This window comes from Dryobates pubescens, chromosome 35, assembly GCF_014839835.1.
Source record: "Dryobates pubescens isolate bDryPub1 chromosome 35, bDryPub1.pri, whole genome shotgun sequence".
NCBI classification, from domain to species: domain Eukaryota; kingdom Metazoa; phylum Chordata; class Aves; order Piciformes; family Picidae; genus Dryobates; species Dryobates pubescens.
The window spans coordinates 2419178-2445247 of NC_071646.1; the positions used below are offsets into that span (position 1 = coordinate 2419178).

At 53.8% G+C, this 26070-nt stretch overlaps 1 protein-coding gene across 3 annotated transcripts in view; it reads left to right on the plus strand.

Moving 5' to 3' along the window:
• SRGAP2 (SLIT-ROBO Rho GTPase activating protein 2) overlaps positions 1-26070 on the plus strand; it is a 120806-nt gene that overhangs the window by 23551 nt on the left and 71185 nt on the right. For all 3 annotated transcript variants that reach the window (XM_054176386.1, XM_054176387.1, XM_054176388.1), the window contains exon 2: positions 23695-23887. In XM_054176386.1, the coding sequence (XP_054032361.1) occupies positions 23695-23887 (193 nt within the window). The remainder of the gene's footprint in view (positions 1-23694; positions 23888-26070) is intronic.

Here is a 26070-nt window from a genome sequence, read left to right on the forward strand (position 1 = left end):
AGCAAGTGGTAGCTCCATCCCAGGGAAGGTTTAAGAGTGCTCCAGGCTCAGAGCTTTGAACTCGTTTTTATTAAGCTGAGCAAGTTGTTAATGGCTTAATTGCTGTCATTTGGATTTGGATAGAGGTTGGATTCGCTTCTCTCCTGTGGGCAAAGTTGTCCTAGAGGAAGTGAGATGCACACAGTGAGGGGAGGAGAGCTGGGTGTCAGGGAGCTGACTTTTGGGGGCTGCCTTTTTTCCTTTGCATGCTGCAGTGGCTCCTTAATTACAGTGTATTCACAGTATTTTCACAGAATCACCAAGGTTGGAAGAGACCTCAAAGCTCATCAAGTCCAAGCTGGCACCACAGACCTCATGACTAAACCATGGCTCCAAGGGCCACATCCAATCCCCTCTGGAACACCTCCAGGGATGGGGACTCCACCACCTCCCTGGGCAGCACATCCCAGTGGCCAATCTCTCTCTCTCTCTGTGGAATTTCTTTCTAACCTCCAGCCTAAACCTCCCCTGGCACAGCTTGAGACTGTGTCCTCTTGTTCTGGTGCTGGTTGCTTGAGAGAAGAGACCAACCCCCTCCTGGCTACAACCTCCCTTCAGGGAGTTGGAGAGAGCAAGAAGGTCTCCCCTGAGCCTCCTCTTCTGCAGGCTAAGCAACCCCAGCTCCCTCAGCCTCTCCTCCCAGGGCTGTGCTCCAGACCCCTCCCCAGCTTTGTTGCCCTTCTCTGGACACCTTCCAGCAGCTCAACATCTTTCCTAACCTGAGGAGCCCAGAACTGGACACAGGACTCAAGGTGTGGCCTCAGCAGTGCTGAGCACAGGGCACAATGACCTCCCTGCTCCTGCTGGCCACACTCTTCCTGATGCAGGCCAGGATGCCATTGGCCTTCTTGGCCACCTGGGCACACTGCTGGCTCATGTTTAGGTGGCTGTCAATCAGCACCCCCAGGTCCCATTCTGTTTGGCAGCTTTCAGCCACTCTGCCCCCAGCCTGTAGCTCTGCCTGGGGTTGCTGTGGCCAAAGTGTAGCCCCTGGCACTTGGATTGTTGAATGCCATCTTGTTGGCCTCTGCCCATCTGCCCAGCCTGTCCAGGTCCCTCTGCAGAGCCCTTCTGCCCTCTAACAGCTCAACTCCTGCCCCCAGCTTGGTGTCATCTGCAAATTTGCTGATGACTGACTCCATCCCCTCATCCAGATCATCAGTGAAGGTATTAAAGAGCATGGGGCCCAGCACTGATCCCTGGGGGACACCACTGGTGCCTGGCCTCCAGCTGGCTGTGGCACCATTCACCATCACCCTCTGAGCTCAGCCTCCAGCCACTTCCTAACCCATTTCATTTCCTTTGCTGTCCTGCTCACAGGCTGCAAACTGGGAATAAGTAAAAACCAGTTTAATGAGTGAGAGGTTGCTGTGGATGACTCAAGCTTCATTTCTTTCCTCCCCAGACCCAACTCCCATCCATCCCCTGCTTGCAGCAACTGAAATGTCACCAACTGTTCACACTGTTGGCGGGACTGGGAGTGACTCCTGTCTCAGTGCACCATGCTGCTGAAGGTGCTGGGCTCCAGCTCCTCCTGGCAGCTCTGGCAGGAGCTGGATGGGGAGTGGGAGGGATGAATCACTTTGCTGCTCCTCTGGACCCAGATGAGAGCTGGGAAGAGCTTTTGGCTCTGGGTGGTGGAAGGAGAAATCCTGCCTTGGGTTTTCACAGATGGCTTCAGAGCAGTGAGGTGGCACAGAGGTGGTCTGAGGGCTGCACCTTAATGCAGCAGGGGGGGCATGGAGAAGAGTGTGGCCAGCAGGTTGAGGGAGGTTCTTCTCCCCTCTGCACTGGTGAGGCTGTGCTGGACGTACTGGCTGTGGTTCTGGGCTCTCCAGTTCAGGAGGGACAGGAAAGTGCTGGAGGGAGTCCAACAGAGACTCCAAAGATGCTGAGGGGCCTGCAGCATCTCTGTGAGGAGGAAAGGCTGCTTGTTGAGCAGCCCCAGAGGGGATCTGATCAATGCTCAGCAAGAGCTGAAGGGTGGGGGGCAAGAGGCTGGGGCTGGGTTGTATTTAGTGGTGCCCAGTGACAGGAAAAAGGACAATGGGCACAAACTGGAACCCAGGAGGCTCAGCCTGAACAGGAGGAGAAACTGCTTTGGTGTGAGGCTGCTGGAGGCCTGGAGCAGGCTGCCCAGAGAGGTTGTGGAGTCTCCTTCCCTGCAGAGCTTCCAACCCCCCTTGGCCATCGTGCTCCTGGGCAAGCTGCTGTGGGTGCCTGCTGGAGCAGGGGGGTTGGAGTGGATGGTGTCCAGAGGTCCCCTCCAACCCCACCGTGCTGGGACTCTGCAAGAAACTTGTTTTAAGCTTTAAATAGCTGTGGGATGGGGAGGTGGATTGTGAGATCACACAATGCAGCCAGCACGGGGCTGTGAGGGCTCTCAGGGCTATTCTTAGCTGACAATGGCCGGAACGAAAGGCAGGGGCTGCTGCAGCACGTTTGGGCCATTGTGTGCAAGCCCTGTTTTGATGTCAGGGAGCCAAAGGTCTTTCAGGATCTGCTTCTCTTTGGAGACCTCTTGCTGTTCTTCTCTGCTGAGGCCAGTGGAGGTTCTGAAGGTTGTGCCTCTTTGGAGCCTGTTTTTCTTGCCCCCTTTTTCCTCTTCCCAAGCTTCAGAGGGGGAAAAGCAGCAGCCACAGAAATTCAGCAGCACTCTCTCAGGCACTGAGAAGTCCTAAACAAGACAAATTTTCTGGTTTCACAGTTACAGGCCTTTTTTTAATCCCCCTCTGGAGTTGAACTTAAGGCCTGCTGCAGTGTGAGGTGTCCCTGGCCATGGCAGGGGGGTTGGTGCTGGCTGAGCCTTGAGCTCCCTTCCAGCCCTGACAGATCTCTGATTCTCCTGCTGCAATCCCTCTGGACATTTTGAGGCTGCTGGAGGGTCACAGCCAGCACCTAACAAGCAATCCCAAGTGTCCCACAGCACTGAGGATCCTTTGGTTGTTTGACTCTTCATATCAGTAGCTCTTTAGCTGACTTGTTCACAGGGTGCAGCCTTGCTCTGCGTTGCCATCAGCGTTGTGGTCTGCTTCCTGTTCTGGTTTTTGGTCTGCTGTTTCATGTGGTTAAGGGCAATTGGGTTTTGACTTTCAGAAACACCAAGTGGAGCCCCAAAGAATAATTCATAGAATCACCAAGGTTGGAAAAGACCTCAGAGGTCATCAAGTCCAACCTGGCACCCAGCACCTCAAGACTAACTAAACTATGGCACCAAGTGCCACATCCAATCCTCTCTTGAACACCTCCAGGGATGGGGACTCCACCACCTCCCTGGGCAGCACATCCCAACAGCTAACAATTCTCTCTGGGAAGAACTTTCTCCTCCCCTCCAGCCTAAACCTCCCCTGGCACAGCTTGAGACTGTGTCCTCTTGTTCTGGTGCTGGGTGCCTGGGAGAAGAGACCAACCCCCAGCTGTCTCCAACCTCCCTTCAGGGAGTTGTAGAGAGCAAGAAGGTCTCCCCTGAGTCTCCTCTTCTGCAGGCTAAGCAACCCCAGCTCCCTCAGCCTCTCCTCACAGGGCTGTGCTCCAGACCCCTCCTCAGCTTTGTTGCCCTTCTCTGGACACCTTCAAGTCTCTCAATGTCCTTCTTAAACTGAGGAGCCCAGAGCTGGACACAGGACTCAAGGTGCGGCCTAACCAGTGCAGTGTACAGGGGCAGAATGACCTCCCTGCTCCTGCTGGCCACACTGTTCCTGCTGCAGGCCAGGATGCCATTGGCCCTCCTGGCCACCTGGGCACACTGCAGGCTCATGTTCAGCCTACCATCAGCCAGCACCCCCAGGTCCCTTTCTGCCTGGCTGCTCTCAGCCACTCTGCCCCCAGCCTGTGGCACTGCCTGGGGTTGCTGTGGCCAATGTGCAGAACCTGGCACTTGGATGAGTTCAATCTCATGCCTTTGGGCTCTGCCCATCTGCCCAGCCTGGCAAGGTCCCTCTGCAGAGCTCTCCTAACCCTCTAACAGCTCAACTCCTGCCCCCAGCTTGCTCAAGGGTCTGCTCGTGGGGACCTGCATGTGTCAGGCAAGGAGTGGTCTTGTCGGGAGCTGTCGATGCAGCTCTGAAGAAGAGGGAACTGAAACCTCTTGAGGAAAGAATTTTCTGTTCATTCTATTTTGGGTCTGTTGTGAAATCAAGGAAAGTACAAACTCCTATTAACCTCAAAATATAGCTACTTGTGGGTGCTGCAGCGGAAGCCAGCCCTCAGGGTGCCTGCAGGAGGGGGCCAGGCTCTGTTCAGTAGTGCCCAGGGACAGCAGAAGGGGCAGTGGGCACAAGCTGGAAGCCAGGAGGTTCTTCTGTCTGAAATGAGGAGAAACTCCTTTGGTGTGAGGGTTCTGGAGCCCTGGAGCAGGCTGCCCTGAGAGGTTGTGGAGGCTCCTTCTCTGCAGAGCTTCCAACCCCCCCTTGGTCATTATGGTCCTGGGCAAGCTGCTGGGGGTGCCCTGCTGGAGCAGGGGGGTTGGACTGGATGATCTCCAGAGGTCCCTTCCAACTTCCCTCACCATTCTGTGTGGTTCTCTGAAGTGTGTGGTGGTCAGAACAGATCCCTCAGCAGTGCTGAGAGTCATCTGCAGGGATGAGGCTTCCCTTGGAAACTGCTCTTGGAGTGTGGTCATCTAAAATCCTCCCTGCACAGCACAGGGAGGGAGAGGTAGTTTCTCTTGCTGTTGAGTTTTTAAGTGCAGGACTTTCTGTAAGAAACTGCTGAATGGTTCTGCATCCCAGGGCTGCTGTGGGTCTCAGCCATAGGGGAAGCAGCTGCTGTCACCAGGCACGTTGGCTTCTTCCTCTGCAGGCTCTTGAGTTTGAGGAAGATCATTTGCATTGCTGAGTGTGTTGCTGATGCAAGCTCCAAATGTGGAGCTGTTGTTTCAGTCCTGACCCTCTGCTCATAGATTCACAGAATGGTTTGGGTTGGAAGGGACCTTCAATGTCAGCTAATTCCAACCCCCCTGCCATGGGCAGGGACATCTCCCCCCAGCCCAGGTTGTGCAAGGCCTCATCCAAGCTGGCCTGGGTCACCTCCAGGGAGGGAGCATCCACAACCTCCCTGGGCAACCTGTGCCAGTGTCTCCTCACCCTCACTGGAGAGAATTTCTTCCTCCTTTCCAGTCTCAATCTCTCTTCTTCCAGCTCTCTCAGTCTTCTCTCTTCCAGCTCAAAGCCACTGCTCCTCGTCCTGGCACTACAAGCCCTTGTCAAAAGTCCATCCCCAGCTCTCCTGCATCCCCTTCAGCTACTGGAAGGCTGCTCTAAGGTCTCCCTGGAGCCTTCTCCTCTCCAGGCTGAACAGCCCCAACTCTCCCAGCCTGTCCCCATGGGGGAGGTTCTCAAGCCCTCTGCTCTTCTTCGTGGCCCTCATCATCTCTGAGGATGCAGAGGAGTGCTGCTGAGTGTCACAGGGGCTCAAAGTGAACATTTTCAGGTGGGGCTGAGGTGGGGAGGCAGAACCTCTTCAAGTGGCTTGGTTTGAGTTCCTTCCCGTGGAATGGTTCCTTAGCTGTGCTTCAGGAGGAGAGTCAAAGCTGGACATCCTGTTGTTGAGGAGGTTTGTGCACTCCTGGCCTGCAGTGTAGCTTGCTCCTCAGCAGGAGTGCTGCAGCCATGCTGCCTTATGCTGATCTCATTAGGGTGATGGTGTTCCCAGCCCAGCTCGGGGCACGCTCCCAGCCGCGCTGGGGGACAGCCAAGGGGGAGGTCAGTGGCTGTGCTGACCCCACTGCTGCTCCTGAATGCAGGGCACAGCTCCTGTCAGTCTGCCCTGTCTGCAGGCTCAGGAGGAGGAAGAAGGGGGAGTGCAAGCTTAGGGGCAGGAGTCTTGGTGGTCCTGCCCTGTGAATAGGGCCAGGGCAAGGGGTGAGGGCTTGTCCTGCAGTGCCAAGTGGCTGTCACCACGTTGGCACAAACAGCACTTGACATTTGTGTCCTCAATTGCTTTACTGCCATGCTGCAGTGCCACAACCTGCCTTCCACTGCATTTCTTAGTGGCTCTTTTTCCCCCTTCTGAAATAGATTCCTAGAAGCATGCAGTGGGTTAGAGTTGAAAGGGACCTTGAAGATCATCCAGGTTCATGAGCAGGGACACCTCCCACCGGCCCAGGTTGCTCAAGGCCTGGCCTTGAGCATCCCCAACCTCCCTGGGCAACCTGTTCCAGTGTCTCCCCACCCTCACTGTCAAGAATTTCCTTCTCATATCCAGCCTGAATCTCCAGGAAATGAAGCTGGACAGCTGATAGCAGAATTACACTTGGATTTATCTTTGGGCTTTGGCTTTTTTTTGCTGTTCTTCTGCGTGGTTCCTTTTGCCTTCCCTTAAGCTCAACCCTGACTTCCCCCCCCCCCCCTCCCCTCCCCTTAAAAGGAATTTACCAACAAACTGCTGGACTTTATGAAACAAGCCTGGGGTTCTGAAAGCAATGAAATACCTCAGAGCAAGGCAGTGTCTGCTTTGCTTTGCTTTGCTCTCCTCTCCACCAGCTTTATGCTGTGGAGCCGCCGCGGCGTGTGTAATTCAGGGACGTTCAGAGCTCGCTGCCTGACTCCTTGCTCCTGCTGAAGGGCTTCCCTGCTCGCTGCCTGATCCATTTTCCTCAGGCAGATGACCTGATTGCATCCAGGTTTGGGTTGGTTGTGTTGCTTTTGGGGGGGGTTTGTTTCAATCAGCATTTCATTCCTCCCCTTAAGGACAGCATCCTCTCGCAGGTGGCGGGAGCGTCGTGCAAGAGAAGCGTGGAAACCAAACACCCAAGTTGTCCTGGCTTGCTCCAGGCTTTGGGGCTGCCCAGGGGAGTAGTGGAAAGCTGGGCTCACTGGAGCTGTGTGGCCTTTGGCAAGTGGTGGATTGGGTTCCTTAATGGGAAAGCTAAATGTGAGCTGGACTGGGCCTCAGTGGTTTACCTGCGTCAGGGCAGGATAAAAACTACCCTGCACAGGCTGAGGTCTGGGGGGGTGTTTGGTAGCTGGAGCCATTGCTGGTGGTTGTCAGAGGGAATCAAGGTAGAAATGAGCAAGGACCCCCAAAGACTGAGTAGTTCTTTTCTCACTGGTCAGTATTAGTGTTGGGGAATGGCTGCTGGTACCTAGAAAAGCAGCTGGTGAAGGTGAGCTGCTGGGTCTAGAACTGCTCCTACATGGCAGTGACTGGAGAGGACCAGTTCCAGAGTCACAGAATGGTGAGGGTTGGAAGGGAACTCTGGAGATCATCTCCAGTCCATCCCCCCCTGCTAAAGCAGGGCACCCACAGCAGCTTGCCCAGGAAGGCACCAAGGTGGGTTTGGAATCTGTCCAGAGAAGGAGACCACAACCTCTCTGGGCAGCCTCCTCCAGGGCTCTAGCATCCTCAGAAGTCTCTCCTCCTACTCACATGGAACCTCCTGGCTTCCAGCTTGTGCCTGCTTCCCATTGTGCTATCACTGGGCACCACTGAAACGGCTTCAAGTTGCACCAGGGGAGGTTTAGGTTGGGTGTTAGGAGCAAATTCTTTCCTGCAGGAGTGGTCAGGTGTTGGAACAGGCTGCCCAGGGAGGTGCTGGAGTACCAGCCCCAGGGGATGTCCTTCTCATACTTAGATGGAACTTCCTATTCTCCTGTGAGTTCCTCATGGCAAATGATGACCTGACCCTCAAATGTCTCTTAGGATGCTGTAGTTCCATCAGCTGCTCTTAGCCCCCAGGGCTTTACCTGCTCTCAGCTTTTCTGTCTGGCAAAGGCTGAGATGGGAAGAGATCAGCTGTGTGTGGATCCCAAAAGGATCCAGGCTTTCCTGCCCTCTGTCTCCTTGCAGACCCTTCCTGGCTGGCTCTGAGAGGCTCAGCACATCAGTCTGTGTAATCCTGGCTGGCAATTTGCTTCAGGACCTTGGGGTAGGGTTTTTGCTCTCCCCCAAAGCTTTTGTCTGAATGCTTTGTCCAGATGGTCTCGGTGTGAGTCAGGCTGCAGGCTACAGTGTCTTGCTTTGAGGAGGTTGCTTGGGATTTATTTCCTTTTGTGGTGTAGCTCTTGGCTCTCCAGCAGCAGAAGACCAGAATCTCCTCCTGTTCATGGGGAAATTACCTTTCATCCTCTTGAGAGTGGAAAGAGGAGCAGAGAGTCTGAAGCTTTCACTGCCCACTCCATTCTCATGTGCCTGCAGAAGTGTTGGGTTTTAAGTGGTGATCACAAATCCATCTGTCCTGGCTCTTGGCAGGGATGTCTCCTGATGATAATAATAGTCCTCCACTATGAGGATTCATAAATGTCAGTCACAGCTTCGTGGCATTAATGATTTATACACCCAGGGAGCAGTGGGAGGCAGGGAAATGTTTCTTGTGTTGCTAATTCATAATTCAGGGATGTCAGTGCCTGCACTTCAGGAGTTGTCTGAGGTGTTGCCAGGCTAGAAGCAATGTTTGAGTTGGTTTGAAGGTAACACACATCACATCAGCTCTGGAGGTTTTACTACACTGTTTGCCTTCTTACTCCATCTTGTTAGGTCAGCCTCCTTGAGAGCTGCTCCTGCTTAACAACAGCCTGCATTAGATCTGTTACCCCAAACCCCAGCAAAATGCTCCAGCATCACAGCATGGGTTGGGTTGGAAGGGATCTTCATCCAGTTGCAGCCTTCCTGCCATGGGCAGGGACATCTCCCCCCTCCAGCCCAGGCTGCTCAAGGCCTCATCCCTCCTGGCCTGGAGGAGGCATCCACAGCCTCCCTGGGCAACCTGTGCCAGCATCTCCCCACCCTCACTGGAAGTCTCTGGTGTTTTTGTGAGCCTGAGGAAGGTGGATGCTCCTGCTTGAATCTCTGGAGAAGCTGGCATGTCACTGAGGGCTGTTAGAGAATCACAGAACTGTTTTGGTTGGGAAAGACCTCAGAGGTCATCCAGTCCAACCATCACAGAATCACCAAGGTTGGAAGAGAGCTCAAAGCTCATCAAGTCCAACCTGGCACCACAGACCCCATGACTAAACCATGGCCCCAAGTGCCACATCCAATCCCCTCTTGAACACCTCCAGGGATGGGGACTCCACCACCTCCCTGGGCAGCACATCCCAACAGCTAACAACTCTCTCAGTGAAGAACTTTCTCCTCCCCTCCAGCCTAAACCTCCCCTGGCACAGCTTGAGACTGTGTCCTCTTGTTCTGGTGCTGGTTGCCTGGGAGAAGAGACCAGCCCCTTCCTGGCTACAACCACCTTTCAGGTAGTTGTAGAGAGCAATGAGGTCACCCCTGGGCCTCCTCTTCTCCAGGCTAAACAATCCCAGCTCCCTCAGCCTCTCCTCATAGGGCTGTGCTCAAGGCCATCAACCATCAGCCCAGCACCGCCAGGGCCACCAAACCATGTCCCCAGGTGCCATGGCCACACATTTCTTCAACCCCTCTGGGGATGGGGACTCCACCACCTCCCTGGGCAGCCTCTTCCAATCCCTCTGGCAGTCAAGGACTTGCTCTTAATCTCCAACCTAACCCTCCCCTGCTTCCTTCCCCCCATTCAAAGGGTGCTTTTATTCCTCTTCCAAAAGAGAGGCTGAGAAGATGTCTCGAGGAAACCTGAGCCTGAGTTCACACTGCAGCCCAGGCTGACTGACCCATCAAATAGTTGGCATCAGAAGCCTCTTGGCTAGTTCTGCCCATTCCTTGTGCAGGGCTGCTGGGTTGGTTTATTGGGGTGTGTTGTTTGAAGTCCCTGGCAAATGACCCAACATAAACATTCCTGGGAGGGAGGCTGGCGGAAGAGCTGAGAGCTTCTCTCCCAGCTTCCATGTTGACTTTGGCTGGGGCTCTGTGGTGCTGTTCAGGGGCTCCTTTGGCAGATGGCTGGAGCCTCAAATAGCTTGGAGGGTAAATAAGTCACACCCAGCATCTGAACTGCAGTGGTGAATGGGTTAGGTGGCCTTGGGTTTCCGCCTCTCCAGTCTGGGCTGTGATAAATCTTCCTCTGACAGGTTTTCAGCTGGTGGTGGTGCTGGAGGTGTTTTCCAGGGGCTGAGTTGTTGTGGTGGAGATACCATAAGCAAATAGAATACAACAGAATGAACCAGGTTGGAAAAGACCTTCGAGGTCATCGAGTCCCTGTCCCTGGAGGTGTTCAAGAGGGGATTGGAGGTGGCACTTGGGGCCATGGTTTGGTCAGGAGGTCTGTGGTGCCAGCTTGGACTTGATGAGCTTTGAGCTCTCTTCCAACCTTGGTGATTGATTCTGTGAGTCCAACCTATCCCCCAACACCATCTGATCACCTGGGATGAAAAGATCTCAGGGTGTTAGGGGTTGGAAGGGACCTCTGGAGATAGCAGGAGGTGTCCCTGCCCGTGGCAGAGGGACTGGAACTAGATGATCTTTACTGTCCCTTCCAACCCAAACCATTCTGTGAACACTTCCTGCAGTCTTCTTGACATCTTGACCCTACTGAGCCTTCAGTCTTGTGGTGTCCTGTTAGTGAAGCTCCTTACAGTGAAGGTGGTGGAACACCAGAATAGGTTGCCCAGGGAGGTGGTGGGGCCCTGTCCCTGGAGGCATTCAAGGTCAGGCTTGATGGAGCTCTGAGCAGCCTGCTCTAGCTGCAGGTGTCCCTGCTTACTGCAGGGGGGTTGGACTGGGTGAGCTTTGGGGGTCTCTTCCAACCCAAACCACTCTGTGATTCTATGAAACAGAGATCATCAAGTCAACCCCCCTGCCACAGCAGGGCCATAGAATCTAGCACAGGCCACACAGGGATGCATCCAGATGGGTCTTCAAAGTCTCCAGAGAAGGAGGTGAAGTGAGTTGATAGTCAGGGCTTGGGTAGAGCTTGAGCTGTGTGAGGGACACAGAGAATCATGCTCATCAAGGCTGGAGAAGCCCTCTTAAGATCATCCAGTCCAACCATTAGCCCAGCACCACTTCCCACTTAACCATGCCCTAAAGTGCCATGGCCACAGGTTTCTTCAGCACCTCCAGGGGTGGGTTTGTTGTCATGGCAAACACTTTCTGCTGGGCAAAAAACCCCTGGGTAGGACCTTACCTTATACAGAGAGAGCACAGAACTGCCCAGGGAGGTGGTGGAGTCACCACCCCTGGGTGGGTTTCAAAGCTGTGCAGGTGTGATGCCTGGGGAGATGGCTCAGTGGTGGGCTCCGTGGGGTAGGGTTAATGGTTGGACTCGGTGGCCCTGAAGGTCTTTTCCAGCTTGAATGACTCCCTGAGGTTTGGAAGAGCATCTGCACCAGCTGGGGGAGATGAAAGCGTGGGGTGGAAGGTTGGAATTGGTGACCTCAGAGGAGGTCTTTCCAACCTTAATGATGCTTTGATTCTCTAGCCTCCAAGCAGCTGGGGTGGGGGGCTGGTTTTGGGGGTGGTGGTGATGGGGCTGGATTTGGGGGGTGGTTGTGGTGGATTTGGATGGTGGTGATGGGGGCTGAATTGGGGGTGGTGGTGGCGATGGGGGCTGGATTTGGGGGGTGGTGGATTTGGGTGATGGTAGATTTGGGTGGGGTGATGGGGGCTGGATTTGGGTGGGGTGGTGGTGATGGGGGCTGGGTTTGGGTGGTGGTGGATTTGGGGGGGTGATGGGGGCTGGATTTGGGTGGTGGTGGATTTGGGGGGCTGATGGGGGCTGGATTTGAGGGCTAGATTTGGGTGGTGGTGATGGGGGCTGGATTTGGGCGGTAGTGGATTTGGAGGGTGGTGATGGGGGCTGGATTTGGGTGGTGGTGGCGATGGGGGCTGGGTTTTGGGGGTGGTGGATTTGGGTGATGGTGGATTTGGGTGGGGTGATGGGGGCTGGATTGGGGTGGGGTGGTGGTGATGGGGGCTGGGTTTGGGTGGTGGTGGATTTGGGGGGGTGATGGGGGCTGGATTTGGGTGGTGGTGGATTTGGGGGGGTGATGGGGGCTGGATTTGGGTGGTGGTAGATTTGGGGGGGTGATGGGGGCTGGATTTGAGGGCTAGATTTGGGTGGTGGTGATGGGGGCTGGATTTGGGTGGTAGTGGATTTGGAGGGTGGTGATGGGGGCTGGATTTGGGTGGTGGTAGTGGTGGATTTGGGTGTGCTGCACTGCTTATATTGAGTTTTTGAGTGATCTATTGTGAATTTGGAGCCATCTGAATGGTTTCTAAGTGATAAAATGTGTGTAGGAAAAGGAGGAGGGCCTGAGTTTCCACGTCAGCTTCCTGACAAAGGCACCTGAAGGCAGAAGCATCTCCTTGTTCCTCCTCTGGTCTGAGCTGCTCTGATTAATGGGTGTTGCTGTAGCTGACAAGGAACTGATAGAAAAATGATGATTCACATAATTTGAGCTGTGCAGGCTCTGTCAGATGCTCATTTCCCTCTTTTCCAAGAGCTGCTGCAGAGCAAAACATTAAGTTCTGGTCAAGACTCAGCCCTCCACTTAACCCAGCTGAGTATTTATAACTCTCTAACAGAATTCTGTGTCTGAAACATTTTACTCCATGTATTTATAACTTCTCATCTCCAGAGGTCCCTTCCAGCCCTTACCATTCTGTGAAGGAATGGCTCCTGTGGTTCCTCTGCATCCTGCTTGGGTTGCTTCTGCTTTCACAGAGTGTTCCTGGTGTGAGCTCCTGATGGATGTGAGCAGAAACAGAGCCAGAAAGCAGCAGCAGAGACTAGGACAAGAGTTTGGGGTGGGTTTTTTGTAGCATCAACTTTGCTTTGCTTTGTTTTGGTGGTGCTTTTGCATCAGGTTTTTATCTGCTGGTTCTTTAGGTGTGCTCCATGTGAGCAAAAGCTGGGAAGGGACTTGTAGGGATTGGGTGAGGGGGAATAGAGTGGAGCTGGAAGAGGGGAGGTTGAGAGTGGGGATAAGGGAGAAATTCTTTCCAGTGAGGGTGGGGAGACCCTGAACAAGATGCCCAAAGAGGTTGTGGATGCCCCCTGCCTGGGGGGATAGAGGGGAGATTGAGGCTGGGGATAAGGGAGAAATTCTTTCCAGTGAGGGTGGGGAGACCCTGAACAGGTTGCCCAAAGAGGTTGTGGATGCCCCCTGCCTGGGGGCATAGAGTGGAGCTGGAAGACAGGAGGTTGAGACTGGGGATAAGGGAGAAATTCTTTCCAGTGAGGATGGGGAGACCCTGAACAAGATGCCCAAAGAGGTTGTGGATGCCCCCTCCCTGGGGGAATAGAAGGGAGGTTGAGACTGGGGATAAGGGAGAAATTCTTTCCAGTGAGGGTGGGGAGACCCTGTAACAGGTTGCCCAAAGAGGTTGTGGCTGCCCCCTCCCTGGAGGAGTTTAAGCTGGATGAAGCCTTGGCCAGCCTGGTGTAGTGGGAGGTGTTCCCTGCCCGTGGCAGGCAGAGTTAGAGCTGAATAATATTTAAGGTCCCTTCCAACCCCAACCATTCTATGAATCAAAAGCAGTGCTCCCCTTTGGGCTCTGATGGAAGCAGTGGAGGCTGATGCAGCCTAAGCTCTCAAGCTGGTGCAAGGAGGAGTTGCTGGGAGCTGGTGATGGCTTTGGTTTCACGGCAGGCATCACTTAACTGCAGCCAGGCAAATGAGAGGCTGCTCCGGTGGCAAACCAGCTCTGTCATCAGTGTCCACTGGTCCCACAGGCAAATAACTAGGGCCTTTTTGATCTGGCTGAAGTCATCTCTGAAATGCCTGTAATGATGCTTTGTTATTCACCCCTCCTGGAATGTTGATGGCTAATTAATAACTCAGAAAAACCTCCCAGAAACACAGCAGTGTCTGCCGGGACCGGCAGGGAGGCAGTGCCGGCTGCGCTGGGCTGCTCAGATATATTTGACTCACCTTGTTGACTTCTTTGGGCAGTCTTCTGCCTTCTCAATGGACTGAGGGAGCCTCTCCTGGTGATCCAGAAGGGAGGGAAGAGGGAACATTCGAGAGGAGGGCTGCAGAGATCCTTCATGGTTCACTTGTACAAGTCTCCAGGCTGCTGGCCTGCCGCCGGCTCGGGCGCTCGCTGGGTTATCCGGGACCGACCAGGTGGGTCCAGCCCTGCTGGGATGTGCTGGTCAGCCAGGAGCACATCCAGCCTCGGGTCCTCCTGGGGACTCTCTGCTGTGGGAGCTGGGAGGTGTGTGAGGAGGTGGGAGGGCTTCAGGTCTGATGTGTGCTGTCAGGAGGTGATTTATCTGTCTGCCTGAGACCGAGGAGCTGAGGGGGGAATGTTTTGGAGGCACCAAGGAGAGGTGGTTGTTTCCTTGGGAGCTTCAGGTTGGCCCTGGAATGGTGGTGCTGACCCAGGGTTATCTTTGACTGCTGGCTAGTTACTGGAGATTTTGAAATGAAGCCTCATCCTGCTCACCTCTTCTTTCTGTACCTTTAACAAGCATTCCAGGTACATTGGCTTTGGTTCTGCCAGATGTCGACTTCAACACAAAGCAGGGATGAGAAAACCCTTGCTGCAGTTCAAAAACCAGCCCCACACTTAGCTCTTTCCTCTGCCTGCCTCTGAGAGCTGCAGATGCTGGCAGTCTGCTGGAAGGGATCTTGAAATTCACTCTGCTGTGCTCTGAGAGGTGTTTGCGTGTCCCTTTTTGTTCCTCTTCGCTTCTTTCTTGATCATTTATGCATGTTAAGTTGTTAGCTCCCGAGGAGGAGAAGAAATCCTGAGGTGAAATTAAATTAGACACCAGCATTAATCATTCTGTTTGTATCTCTAAATGTGTGACAGAACTCACCAAAGGGTTTTTTTGCTTTCTCTTGAAGATATTGGAGCATAAAACTCATTAATTGCTGCTTTTGTTCCGGCAATTTGATCGATCTGAAAGCTGCAGCTGATGGTTGCTGTGCATGAGGCACTGGTGGGGAAGAGTGGGGATGCCAGGCCTGAGGAGCTGGGGAGGAGGATCATGGCATTTGTTGCAGCTGGAAAAGGTCTCTTCAAGGTCATCCAGTCAACCTCCATGGCCACTAAATCATATCCCCAAGGAGTGCTGTGGCTACAGGTTTCTTGAGCCCCGCCGGGGATGGGGACTCCACCAGCTCCCTGGGCAGCCTGTTCCAATCCCTAGCAGCCAAGAGCTGTAGCATAACTTTTTCTACCCCACCCTGGCTTCAAGAAGGGCAAATTTTCCAACCTGCTGCCCGTGGAGCCCACACTTTAAAGGTCTCTTGCAACCCAGGCTGCTGTGTGATTCAGTGTGAGTGAGGCTGCCGTGGAGCAGAGAGGTGGCTGTGGGGCTGGCAGAGCTCAGCCAGGTCAACAGCATCTTGACTCTGCTTTTGTCTCTGACTCTGCTTTTGTCTTGCAGACCGGTTCTGCTGTCTCTTCCTGATGGATTTCCATTCTAGAATAAATAAGTCATTTCTGTTGAAAGCAAGAGGCAGCCTCTCCCTGCACAGAGGAATTTATCTTCCTTTGTGCAGCCTGAAACACGGCAGCACCACATTCTTCATTCAAATCTCCTCCTGTTTTGAAACGGAGAGCCCTGAGTACCTGGCTCCCCTCCCTCCCTCCCTTCCTCCTCTCCACACCCAGGCTGCTCATTGCTTGCAAATGAATTAAGCTGGTTTCTGAAGGGTGTTTCTGTCCCTTTCCCACACTCCTTCTGGTCAGTCTGATTTCATCCTTGCGCTCTGATGCTTCTCGTGGAGGAGCCCAGCGTTGATCACTGCCCCTGGGCCTTCCTGGGGCTTGAGCTTTGCTTCCTTCATGAATGTTTTACTTCTTAAGGATGCTCAATGAAGGTGCCAGTGGTGTGCAGGACAGCACAGCAAGAGTTGGAAATGAAGAGTCTGGGGGTGGTGGGGGAGGAGGATGAGGAGGTCCCGGAGCTGGCTGAGGAGCAGGAGTTAAACTTTCTGCTCTCTGGAGCCTGAGTGCCTTGTGCAATCCTCCCTGGAAATCCCCAGCTCTCTCCTCTCTCCCAGAAAGAATCCAGAAACTGACATTTTAGGGATGGCCAGCCTTGGGGCTGTGAGAGCTGGGGTCTGAGCTGAGTGAAAATGTGTCCAGCATGTGGTAGGCTTTATTCCTCTCTGCATTCATTCCCTGTTCTTGACTTCCTCTCCGTGGGAGCACACATCCAGGCTCCCTCCAGTGCCAACCACCCTTTCCTTCATTTTGTCACAAACCCAAGAGTTTGAGGCAAGAGTCTCTTCTTGATGGGAAAAGGCTTTGAGTAGTCAGTAGGAGGGTGATGAAAAATACCTGAGAGGGAGACCAGGTTTGCCCTGACCCAGGAGTGCAAAAGGCCATTGAAAGCAGCACAAAATCAAATCCCTTTTGTGTTGATGTTTGCTGAAGTTGTGGCCATCTAGGCAGAGTTGACTTCATCACCCTGCAGGAGTTGCTGTTGTTCAAATCGCTGTCAGAAAGAGGTTTGGGGAATGTGTGATGATTCCAGGTTGCTTAATGGTCCCAAAGTGATTTCTGCCTCCCACAGCGCTTTGGGTGCTGGTTCCTGGAGGCTATGAAGAGTTCTTCAGCTTGGACAATTTTCTGAGGAGTGAATTGTGAGTGGAAAGGACCTTTAGAGCTCATCTAGTCCACCCTCCCCTGCAGTCAGCAGGGACATCTGCAGCTAGAATAGGTTGCCCAGGGCCACATCAAGCCTGGCCTTGAATGTCTCCAGGTTGGGGCTTCCACTGCCTCCCTGAGCAACCTGTTCCAGTGTTCCACCACCCTCATAGCAAAGAGCTGCTCCCTAATGTCCAACCTAAATCTGCCCTGCTCTGGTTCCAAACCATTGCCCCTTGGTCTGTTGCCCTGTAGGCAGCAGTTGTGATGCTCCTGTTGCTTCCAGGGAGCTTTGGAGGATTTCCATGTTTGAAGTGGATTGATGGACTTTGGATTGTTGTGGACAAACAGGTGTGGAACCTAAAAGCAGGATACTGCCTGATGGGTTTCGATGAAGTACGTTCAGCAGGGGTTTTAACTGGGTCCAGTTCTGGGATTCCCAGCTCAAGAGGGACAGGAGAGAGTCTAGGAGAGGCTACAGAGATGCTGAGGGGCCTGGAGCAGCTCTGGGAGGAGGAAAGGCTGAGAGCCCTGGGGCTGTGGAGCCTGGAGAAGAGCAGCCCCAGAGGGGAGCTGAGCAATGCTAAAGGGTGGAGGTCACGAGGCTGGGGCTGGGCTCTTTTCTCTGGTGCCCAGTGACAGGACAAGGGGCAAACTGGAACCCAGGAGGCTCCATCTGAACAGGAGGAGAAACTTCTTTGGTGTGAGGGTGCTGGAGCCCTGGAGCAGGCTGCCCAGAGAGGTTGTGCTTCTCTGCAGAGCTTCCAACCCCCCCTTGGTCATTATGATCCTGGGCAAGCTGCTGGGGGTGCCCTGCTGGAGCAGGGGGGTTGGACTGGATGATCTCCAGAGGTCCCTTCCAACTTCCCTCACCATCCTGTGTGATTCTCTGAAGTGTGTGGTGGTCAGAACAGATCCCTCAGCAGTGCTAAGAGTCATCTGCAGGGATGAGGCTTCACTTGGAAACTGCTCTTGGAGTGTGGTCATCTAAAATCCTCCCTGCACAGCACAGGGAGGGAGAGGTAGTTTCTCTTGCAGTTGAGTTTTTAAGTGCAGGACTTTATGATCCTGGGCAAGCAGCTGTGGGTGCCCTGCTTTAGCAAGGGGTTGGTCTGGGTGATACTTGGAGGTCCTTTCCAACCCCTCCAGTGCTGGGATTCTGGGGTTCTGTGAAGACATTGTTGGTGCAGACAGGAGGAGCTGGCCACACTCTGCTGTGGAATTAGGGCAGCAAATCCCTGCAGAGGGTAACTCAATCTGGGTTCTGTTTCCCAAACACCTCCCTGAGAAGCCAGCAGCGTGGATGGTGTTTTGCCTAGTGGCAAAGGAGACTTCCCTGAGAGCAAGGAGAAAAGTCATGAAAGGGCTCCCTCTGCATCCTGTGTGGATTAAACATTTGGGCAACTTTGTCAGCAGCTTTAATTTGCATCTTTTGGAGCCCTTGCTTGAAAGCTTTGCAGACCTGAAGCCTTGCAGCAGGCTGTGAATTGCAGATGAATGCCTCTCTGTTGTGGGGATGGTGAAAAGCAGTGTCTGGGCTGGCTGAGTTCAAGGGCTTCTGCTCCAAGGGTGCTCCAAGTGCTAACATTTCCAAGGTGCTGGCTGTGCTGGAGGCAGGGTGAAGGCAGAGGGCCTTGGCTGCCTTGCTCCTTGAAGTGACACTTTTGTGGTGCCTGGAGAAGCTGGGAGACACAAGTGATTAGTGATGCAAATATGGTGTGAGGTAGGTATGGAAATAGAAGATGAATGGCCTCAGAACTTTGCTGAGACTAGCCTGAGTTTTGCCTTTTAAGCTTGTCTTGTGTCTTCCTCTTTGAATCCTGAGTAAACAGTGCTAGGATGATTGGAAATGGCCTCAAGTTGCACCAAGGAGGGGGCTTAGGTTGGAGGTTAGGAACAATTGATTGACTGCAAGAGTGGTCAGGGCTTGGCACAGGCTGCCCAGGCAGGTGGTGGAGTCCCCATCCCCAGGGGTCTTCAGGAGATGTGTGGCCATGGCACCTGGGGCCAGGGCTCAGTGGCCGTGGTGGGGTTGGGTTGGTAGTGGGGCTGGATGACCTTGGAGGTCTTTTCAACTGAAACAATTCTATGAGGTCTCCCCTCAGGCTCCTCTTCTCCAGGCTGAACAATCCCAGTTCCCTCAGCTGCTCCTCCTAAGACAAACCCATGAGCAATTCCTGGGGATCAGAGATGTGCTGGGCAGAGGTCAGAATGCACAGTGCAAAGAGCTCTCCGAGGCTTCTGCCTTCATTGCAGTGCTTTCAACTCTAACTTGAGGCTAGCCTGGGCTGAGTTGAGCGTTTTTGAACTGCATGGAATGGTAACTTCAGAACTGAACTAATCCTCACCTAAGCCTCTGTGGGGTTTGGGAGGGGAGCAGGTGGCTGTGTGCTCTCCTGTCTTGCTTGGATGCTCAGCACCCAGGTGCCTGGCAGCTCTCTGGAGAAGGGGCTTTGAGAAACTCCTCACAGATCTAAAATTGCTTCTGCAATCTTCCTTATGAAGTGTGTGTGTGGAGGGGGGGGGTGGGTGTTCATTTTGGACTGCTTTGTCTTTCCCATGCTGCTGAATAGCCTGCAAGATAAGATTGTGTCAGAGCTGTGCCAGCAATTTAATGCTTGATGTCTTCCAATCCTTCTGTGTAATTGCTTCTGATGTGCTGGGTTGGGGGTCCTGAAGCCTCAGAGGCAATTGAGCTGCACATGAAGGTGCTGAAGCTGCTCATTTCCACCTTGCCCTTCATGGCTGCATTCAGGTTTCCTTTGGGTGTCACAGAATGGTTTGGGTTGGAAGGGACCTCCCAAAGCCATCAGTCCAACCCCCCCCTGCAGTCAGATGTTCCTCCTGCTTCGGAGAGCTTTAACGCAGGAGGAGGGGGAGGATGGCTCCTGGCAGACCAGCTATGGAGGGGACACACACCACTGAAGGCAAGGGCAGGGATGGTTGTGGAGCTGAGCCCTGCCAGTGGAGTGGATTTGTGTGGGTGAGAGGGCTGCTGTGTAATCTGGGCGGGAGCTGGGGGTTGGTGGTTCTGTTTTGTTGCCATCCCACTCCTTTCCCAAGCTTGTCATCTTTTCATGCAGCATGGCATTTGGGAGAGGAGTGGGAGCATCTTGAGAAAGCTCCAGTGCAGGTCCAGGGAGATGGAGCTTGATACTGAAACTCAGCTCAGGCAGCTTGTGCCTTCTCCTGGTGCTCTGCTGTGCAGGCTGTGATTCACCCTCTTGCTATCTAGTTAGAGCAGTTACAGCTTGCCACTGGCAAGGGCTGAACTGATCCTGTGTGGAGCAGAAACATGGCCCAAAGTGCATGAGACCACTGGGCAGGGAGGTCTCCTGGGTCTAATTTCATCCCTCTGGCTCTGCACATGACCTGCTGAGGAATGAACAAGTTGGCACAGAAATCTCTTTGGTTCTGTACTCCCAGCTTTGATTTCTTGAGCCTTAAGCATCCTGTGAACTATTTTCATAGACTGACTTGGGGAAGGGGGGTGGTGGATTGGACTGGATGAGCTTTGGAGGTCCCTTCCAAGCCAACCCATTCTGTGAATCCATGAAGATCAGCCAGATTTTGTCAAGACAGGACTGGGTGTGGTGGTGGCTGAAGGTGGAGTGTGCCTCTTCATTTACCTGTGGTGGAAGCTCCTGGTGCTGACCTTCCCATGGGACTCTTAGGGGCAGCATCACTTAAATCAGCAGCATTTGAGTGCAGCCTCAGCAGGTTTGCTGATGGCACCAGGCTGTGTGGTGCAGCAGACAGCTGGAGGGGAGGGATCCATCCAGAGGGACCTGGACAGGCTGGAGAGGTGGGCACAAGCCAACCTCAGGAGGTTCAACAAGAGCAAGGGCAGGGTCCTGCAGCTGGGTGCAGGCAATCCCAGGCACAAATCCAGGCTGGGCAGGGACTGACTGGAAAGCAGCCCTGAGGAGAGAGCCTTGGGGGTGCTGGGGGAGGAGAAGCTCACCAGGAGCTCTCAGTGTGCACTTGCAGCCCGGAAAGCCAAGCAGAGCCTGGGCTGCAGCAAGAGAAGTGTGGCCAGCAGGGCAAGGGAGGGGATTCTCCCCCTCTGCTCAGCTCTGCTGAGACCCCACCTGGAGTACTGCCTCCAGCTCTGGAGCCCCTATTGCAAGAGGGATCTGGAGGTGCTGGAAGGTGTCCAGAGCAGGGCCAGGAGGATGAGCAGAGGGCTGGAGCTGCTCTGCTGTGAGGACAGACTGAAGGAGCTGGGGCTGTGCAGTCTGGAGAAGAGAAGGCTCTGAGGTGACCTCATTGTGGCCTTCCAGGATCTGAAGGGGGCTGCAAGAAGGCTGGGGAGGGACTGCTCAGGATCTCAGGGAGTGATAGGACTGGGGGGGATGGAATGAAGCTGGAGGTGGGGAGATTGAGGCTGGAGGTGAGGAGGAAGTTCTTCCCCATGAGAGTGGTGAAGCCCTGGAATGGGTTGTCCAGGGAGGTGGTTGAGGCCCCAGCCCTGGAGGTGTTTAAGGCCAGGCTGGATGAGGCTCTGGCCAGGCTGATGTAGTGTGGGGTGTCCCTGCCCATGGCAGGGGGGTAGGAACTGGCTGATCCTTGTGGTCCCTTCCAACCCTGACTGGTATGATGATGCTATGATTTTATTCAAGGGCAGGTACCTTGCTGATAATGTGGCTCCATTTGTACCTATCAATACTTTCTGTGCTTCAAAGTCTAAAAAGGACAGAAAGGGGGGAGGGGGTGTGGGAGAAAAAGGCAAATAGATGTTAAATGTTGAGCATGACAAATGTGACTAAAACACAGAAGGTAGCAAAGGTCCTTCTTTACCCTTTAAAATCCATTAAAAGCCTACTGAGTGCTGCAGGGAATGCTGAAAAGGATGAAAGGGGAAATGATTCCACTGCCTCCAATATTGTGGCCCTCTTGTGACCTCGGTGACTTGGTGATCTGGGGATGGAAGTGACTGAAGGGTTTGTTTGAAAGGGATGGAAAACTTTTCCCCTGTTGCTACCAGGGACCTTGTAATTGTGCAGTCGTCAGCCACGGGAGCCTGAAACACAACAGGAAGGGATTCTGCAATGCAGGGCAAGGCTGAGTGTGAGGAGAGGAGGCCCTGGTGTTTAGTCCTGGTTGTGCTCCAGGCATCTTGACCTTGAATTCAAGGTGGTTATTCACCTTCAGGCGCTTGAAGCGTTGGCAGCAGAGGCAAAGGGCTTCAGGAGGCTGTTCCTTGTCTTGAGTGATCACAGTGGGTGGGAGTGCTGTGGTCTGCAAGCTTTAGAAGGGGCAAGGAGGGCTTTGGGTGTTTAGAGAGGCTGTTAACCTAATAACCTGTGTGAATTAAAAGATGCTAAAGCACTGAATTGTGAAGTGGAGTGGTGGTGGTGACTGCAGCCATGGAAAGGTCCTGTGTGATGTGGTGACCTGTGGGTTAGAGCACAGAACCAGGTTTGGGCTCAAGGGACCTTAAAGGTCATCTAGCTCCAACCCCCTGCTATGGGCAGGGACACCTCCTGCTAGATCAGGTTGCTCCAAGCCCTGTCCAACCTGGCTTTCAACACTTCCAGCCTTGAAGCCTCCACAGCTTCTCTGGGCAGCCTGTTCCAGTGCCTCACAACCCTCATGGGGAAGGATTTTTTGCCTAGCATCTAATCTCAGGCCAGCTTCTTCTAGTTTGAAGCCATCACTCTTTGTCCTGCCACTGCCTACCTTTGTAAAAAGTGCTCCTGGAGCCCCTTTCAAATACTGGAAGGCTGCTCTGAGGCATCCCTGCAGCCTTCTCTCCTCCAGGCTGAACCCCAGCCTGGACAAGCTCTCGCAGCCCCTGCCTCTGCCCGTGGTGCCTTGTCAGATCAGGGCTGACAAAAACCATCTTCTGCTTGTGTAAGCAAGGGGCAAACAAGCAGACACTTCATACTTGAGAAAGCCCTGTAAGCCTCAGGAAATTCCTGCAGTCTTGATTTCTCATTCCCCCCCCCCCCCATTTTGTGGCAGAGCACCTCGTGGTGTGCTTGTGAAAGATGAGCAAGGTTGCCCTCCTCCAAGCCCGGCGCCGCGGACTCCCCGAGCTGGAGCTGAATCGGTTCATTGTTCCCCTGCGGGCAGCCCTGTCAGCTGTCACTGCTCCCCTCCCAGCACACTGCCTTCCTTCATGGAGAAAAGTGCTGACACTGCATATTTCTGGCTGCAGGGAGTGGGTACTGCTCCTTGCTGCTGTTCAGCAGGAGAGCTGTGCTGTGCAGAACCTCATCTCGGAGCAGCGTGCAGTGGCTCAGGGTGGAAGGGACCTTTGAGATCGTCTGCCCCAACCTCCCCGCCGTGGGCAGGGACACCTCTCAACCAGCCCAGGTTGCTCAAGGCCTCATGCAGCCTGGGCTTAAACACCTCCAGGGGAGAGGGCATCCACAACCTCCCTGGGCAACCTATTCCAGGTTGTTAAGCCTGGAGAAGGGAAGACTCCAGGGAGACTGATAGCAGTACCTGAAGGCTGCAGAGCGACTGTTTCCAGAGGCCTGGAGTGATAGGACAAGGCACAATGGTTTGAAACCGGGGAAGAGGGGGTTTGGATTGGGTGATAGGAGCAAGTTCTTTAGCAGGAGGGTGGTGGAGCACTGCAGCAGGTTGCCCAGGGAGGTGGTTGAGGCTCCATCCCTGGAGACATTCAAGGCCAGGCTTGACAAGGCTCTGAGCAACCTGATGTAGTGGAGGATGTCCCTGCTGACTGCAGGGGGGAGGGGGGGGTCAGGCTGGACAACCTTTGGAGCTCCCTTCCAACCCCAACCATTTTATTACTCTCTGATTCTCCTTCTTGCACTCAGGAGCAGCCTGCAGAAAGAATTGGATAGCAATTCCCTGAAGTGATGTGCTGAGCTGACGTGGGGGATTGCAGCATGCAGTCCTCTTTCCAGCCTGGGATTCAGTACATTTTTAGGCAGTGAGCGCTGCTCCTCCACGCCAAAACCATGCACTTGACACTTCCAATCGATGCTTTTCAGCAGCAGAGCTTTTTTTCTCCCCCCCCCTTGCAGGTCTGTGCACTGTGGGTTGCTGGGTGGCTGGCCTGGGACTGTGGTGTCTCTGAGGTGCAATCAATCACTTTCTGCCCGCAGCTCAACTTGGTCTCCGACGGAGCTTCGCTGATCTCTCGCTCACGAGGGAAGATGATGATGATGATTGGGTTTTTTTGAGTGATGTTTTCCTGGAGCATTGCACTGTGTGTGTGTTCTCTCTCCATGGGCTTTCTCTTTTAACCTGGAGTGCTTTCATTTGTTGCAGAGATCCGTGCCCAATTGGTGGAGCAGCTGAAATGCCTTGACCAGCAGTGCGAGCTCCGGGTCCAGTTGCTGCAGGACTTGCAGGATTTCTTCCGCAAGAAGGCAGAGATTGAGATGGATTACTCCAGGAATTTGGAGAAGTTGGCTGAGAGATTCCTGGCTAAAACTAGGAGCACCAAAGACCAGCAATTCAAGTAGAGTATTTGCCTTTTGGTTATTGTCCCTTTTTTTGCCTCCTGATGATGGTAGGAGTGCCCAAAGAGGGCTGCCCTGGTGAACGGAGGTACCGCAGCTGTTGTGACAGAGTAAAGTGTGTCCCAACTGGGGTTAAACCCAGAGCCCAGAGGCAGGGGCTAAAACCAGGAGCACCAAAGCCCAGCAATTGAAGTAGAGTATTTGCCTTTGGGGTTTTGTCATTTCTTTCCCCCCCTGTAGATGGTAGGAGTGCCAAAAGAGAGCTGCCATGGTGGACGGAGGTACTGCAGCTGTCGTGACAGAGCAAAACATGTCCCAATTGGGGTTAAACCCAGAACCAAAAAATAGGGGCTAAAACTAGGAGCACCAAAGCCCAGCAATTGAAGTAGAGTATTTGCCTCTTGGTTATTGTCCCTTTTTTAGCCTCCTGATGATGGTAGGAGTGCCCAAAGAGGGCTGCCATGGTGAACGGAGGTACCGCAGCTGTCGTGACAAAGTGTGTCCCAACTGGGGTTAAACCCAGAACCCATTTTGTGTTTCACAGCCTCCAATCATATCACAGAGTGATTTTTGTTTTGGTTGAAAAAAGACCTTTCAGGTCATCCACTCCAGCCAGTCTCTAACTCTGCCAAGGCTGATGCTAAACCACAGCCCTCAGCACCACACCTCTGCCTCTTTTGAACACCTCCAGTGATGGAGGTTTGACCACCTCCCTGGGCAGCCTGTGCCAGTCTTTGAGAGCCCTTTCAGGGAGGAAGGTTCTTTCAGTGTCCAACCTGAACCTCCCCTGGGGCAACCTTCTGCCTAGCCTGGTTGCTCACTTCGTTTCTGGCAGCTCAGATGTTGCCAGGAGGGAATGGAATGGTGCAGATTGGCCCATCTGAAAGGAGGGATTTGCCTGGGTGGTGGGCAAAGCTGTGCGTGGATTTGATGGACAAAGGCAGGATTTCCTGCAGTGGCAGAGGCTTGGGTCTGGTGGTTGATTGTTGTTTTTTGGGGGTAACTTCTTTCTAATCTGTTATTTGCTGTGGTTTGCTGTTGCAGCTCTCTGTTTTCAACAGCCTGCCTGTATGCAGGGTAGGGTTTCTGTTGTACCTCTGCTAGTATCACTTCCAAAGAGTAGAGAAATAAGGCCCAAAGTACTTCCAAATAGAGCTGTGCCATTTGCAGGAGGGGAATCCCTAGGTCCCAAGCTCTGCCATTTGCAGGAGAGGGATCCCTTAGTGACAATTGTCTCACCTGCTTCAATTATGTACAGGTAGGTCTGACCATACTGCTTGGGCTGTTCCCCTCTTAGCTTGCTGGGTTGGGATGACTAACACACAGCAAATGTGGGTTAATGGATTCAGAGCCTTTTGAATTACTACTGGTTCCTTCCTGGAGGAAGGGAAGCAGGAATGGGGCTGGAGGAGAGGACCTGTGGCTAGAGAAGAGGCTGGTGCAGGCTGCGTGGCAGGGAGACATCAGCCCCAGTGAGTAGGTGGCCAGCACAAAGCTGTGGCCACAGGGCTCCTGTAGCTGATGCCACAGAATGGTTTGGCTTGGAAGGGACAAAGTTCATCTAGCTCCAATCCCCTGCCATGGGCAGGGACATCTCCCACCAGCCCAGGTTACTCAAGGTCTCAACCATCCTGGCCTTGAGCACCTCCAAGGAGGGAGCATCCACAACCCCCACCAGGCAACCTGTTCCAGTGCCTCCTCACCCTCACTGTCAAGAAGTTCCTCCCAATCTCCAGTCTTGATCTGCCTTCCTCAAGCTTCAATCCCTTCCCCCTTGTCCTGTCACTCCCAGCCCCTGTCAAGCCCATTCCCAGCTCTCCTATAAGCCCCCTTCAGGGGGGGGCTAAGGTCTCCCTGGAGCCTTCTCTTCTCCATGCTGAGCAGCCCCAGCTCTCAGCCTGTCCCCATAGGGGAGGTTCTCCAGCTCTCTGCTCATCAGCAGTGCAGAAGCTTGTGGGGTTTGGTTGTCAGGACAGCAGCTGGGCAGAACAGCCAGCACAGGCAGCCTTGGGATCTGAATCACTGCTGCTTTGGACAGCCTGGGCTGAGAGGATCCATCTGGGTCTGCCCCCACCCAAGGTGCAGCGTCACTTTGAGCACTGTTTGGGTCAGGCCATTCTCTGTGTGTTTGTTTTGGTGGTGTTGCTGTGTTTGGAAGGGCCACGAGGCTGTCTCAGCCTTC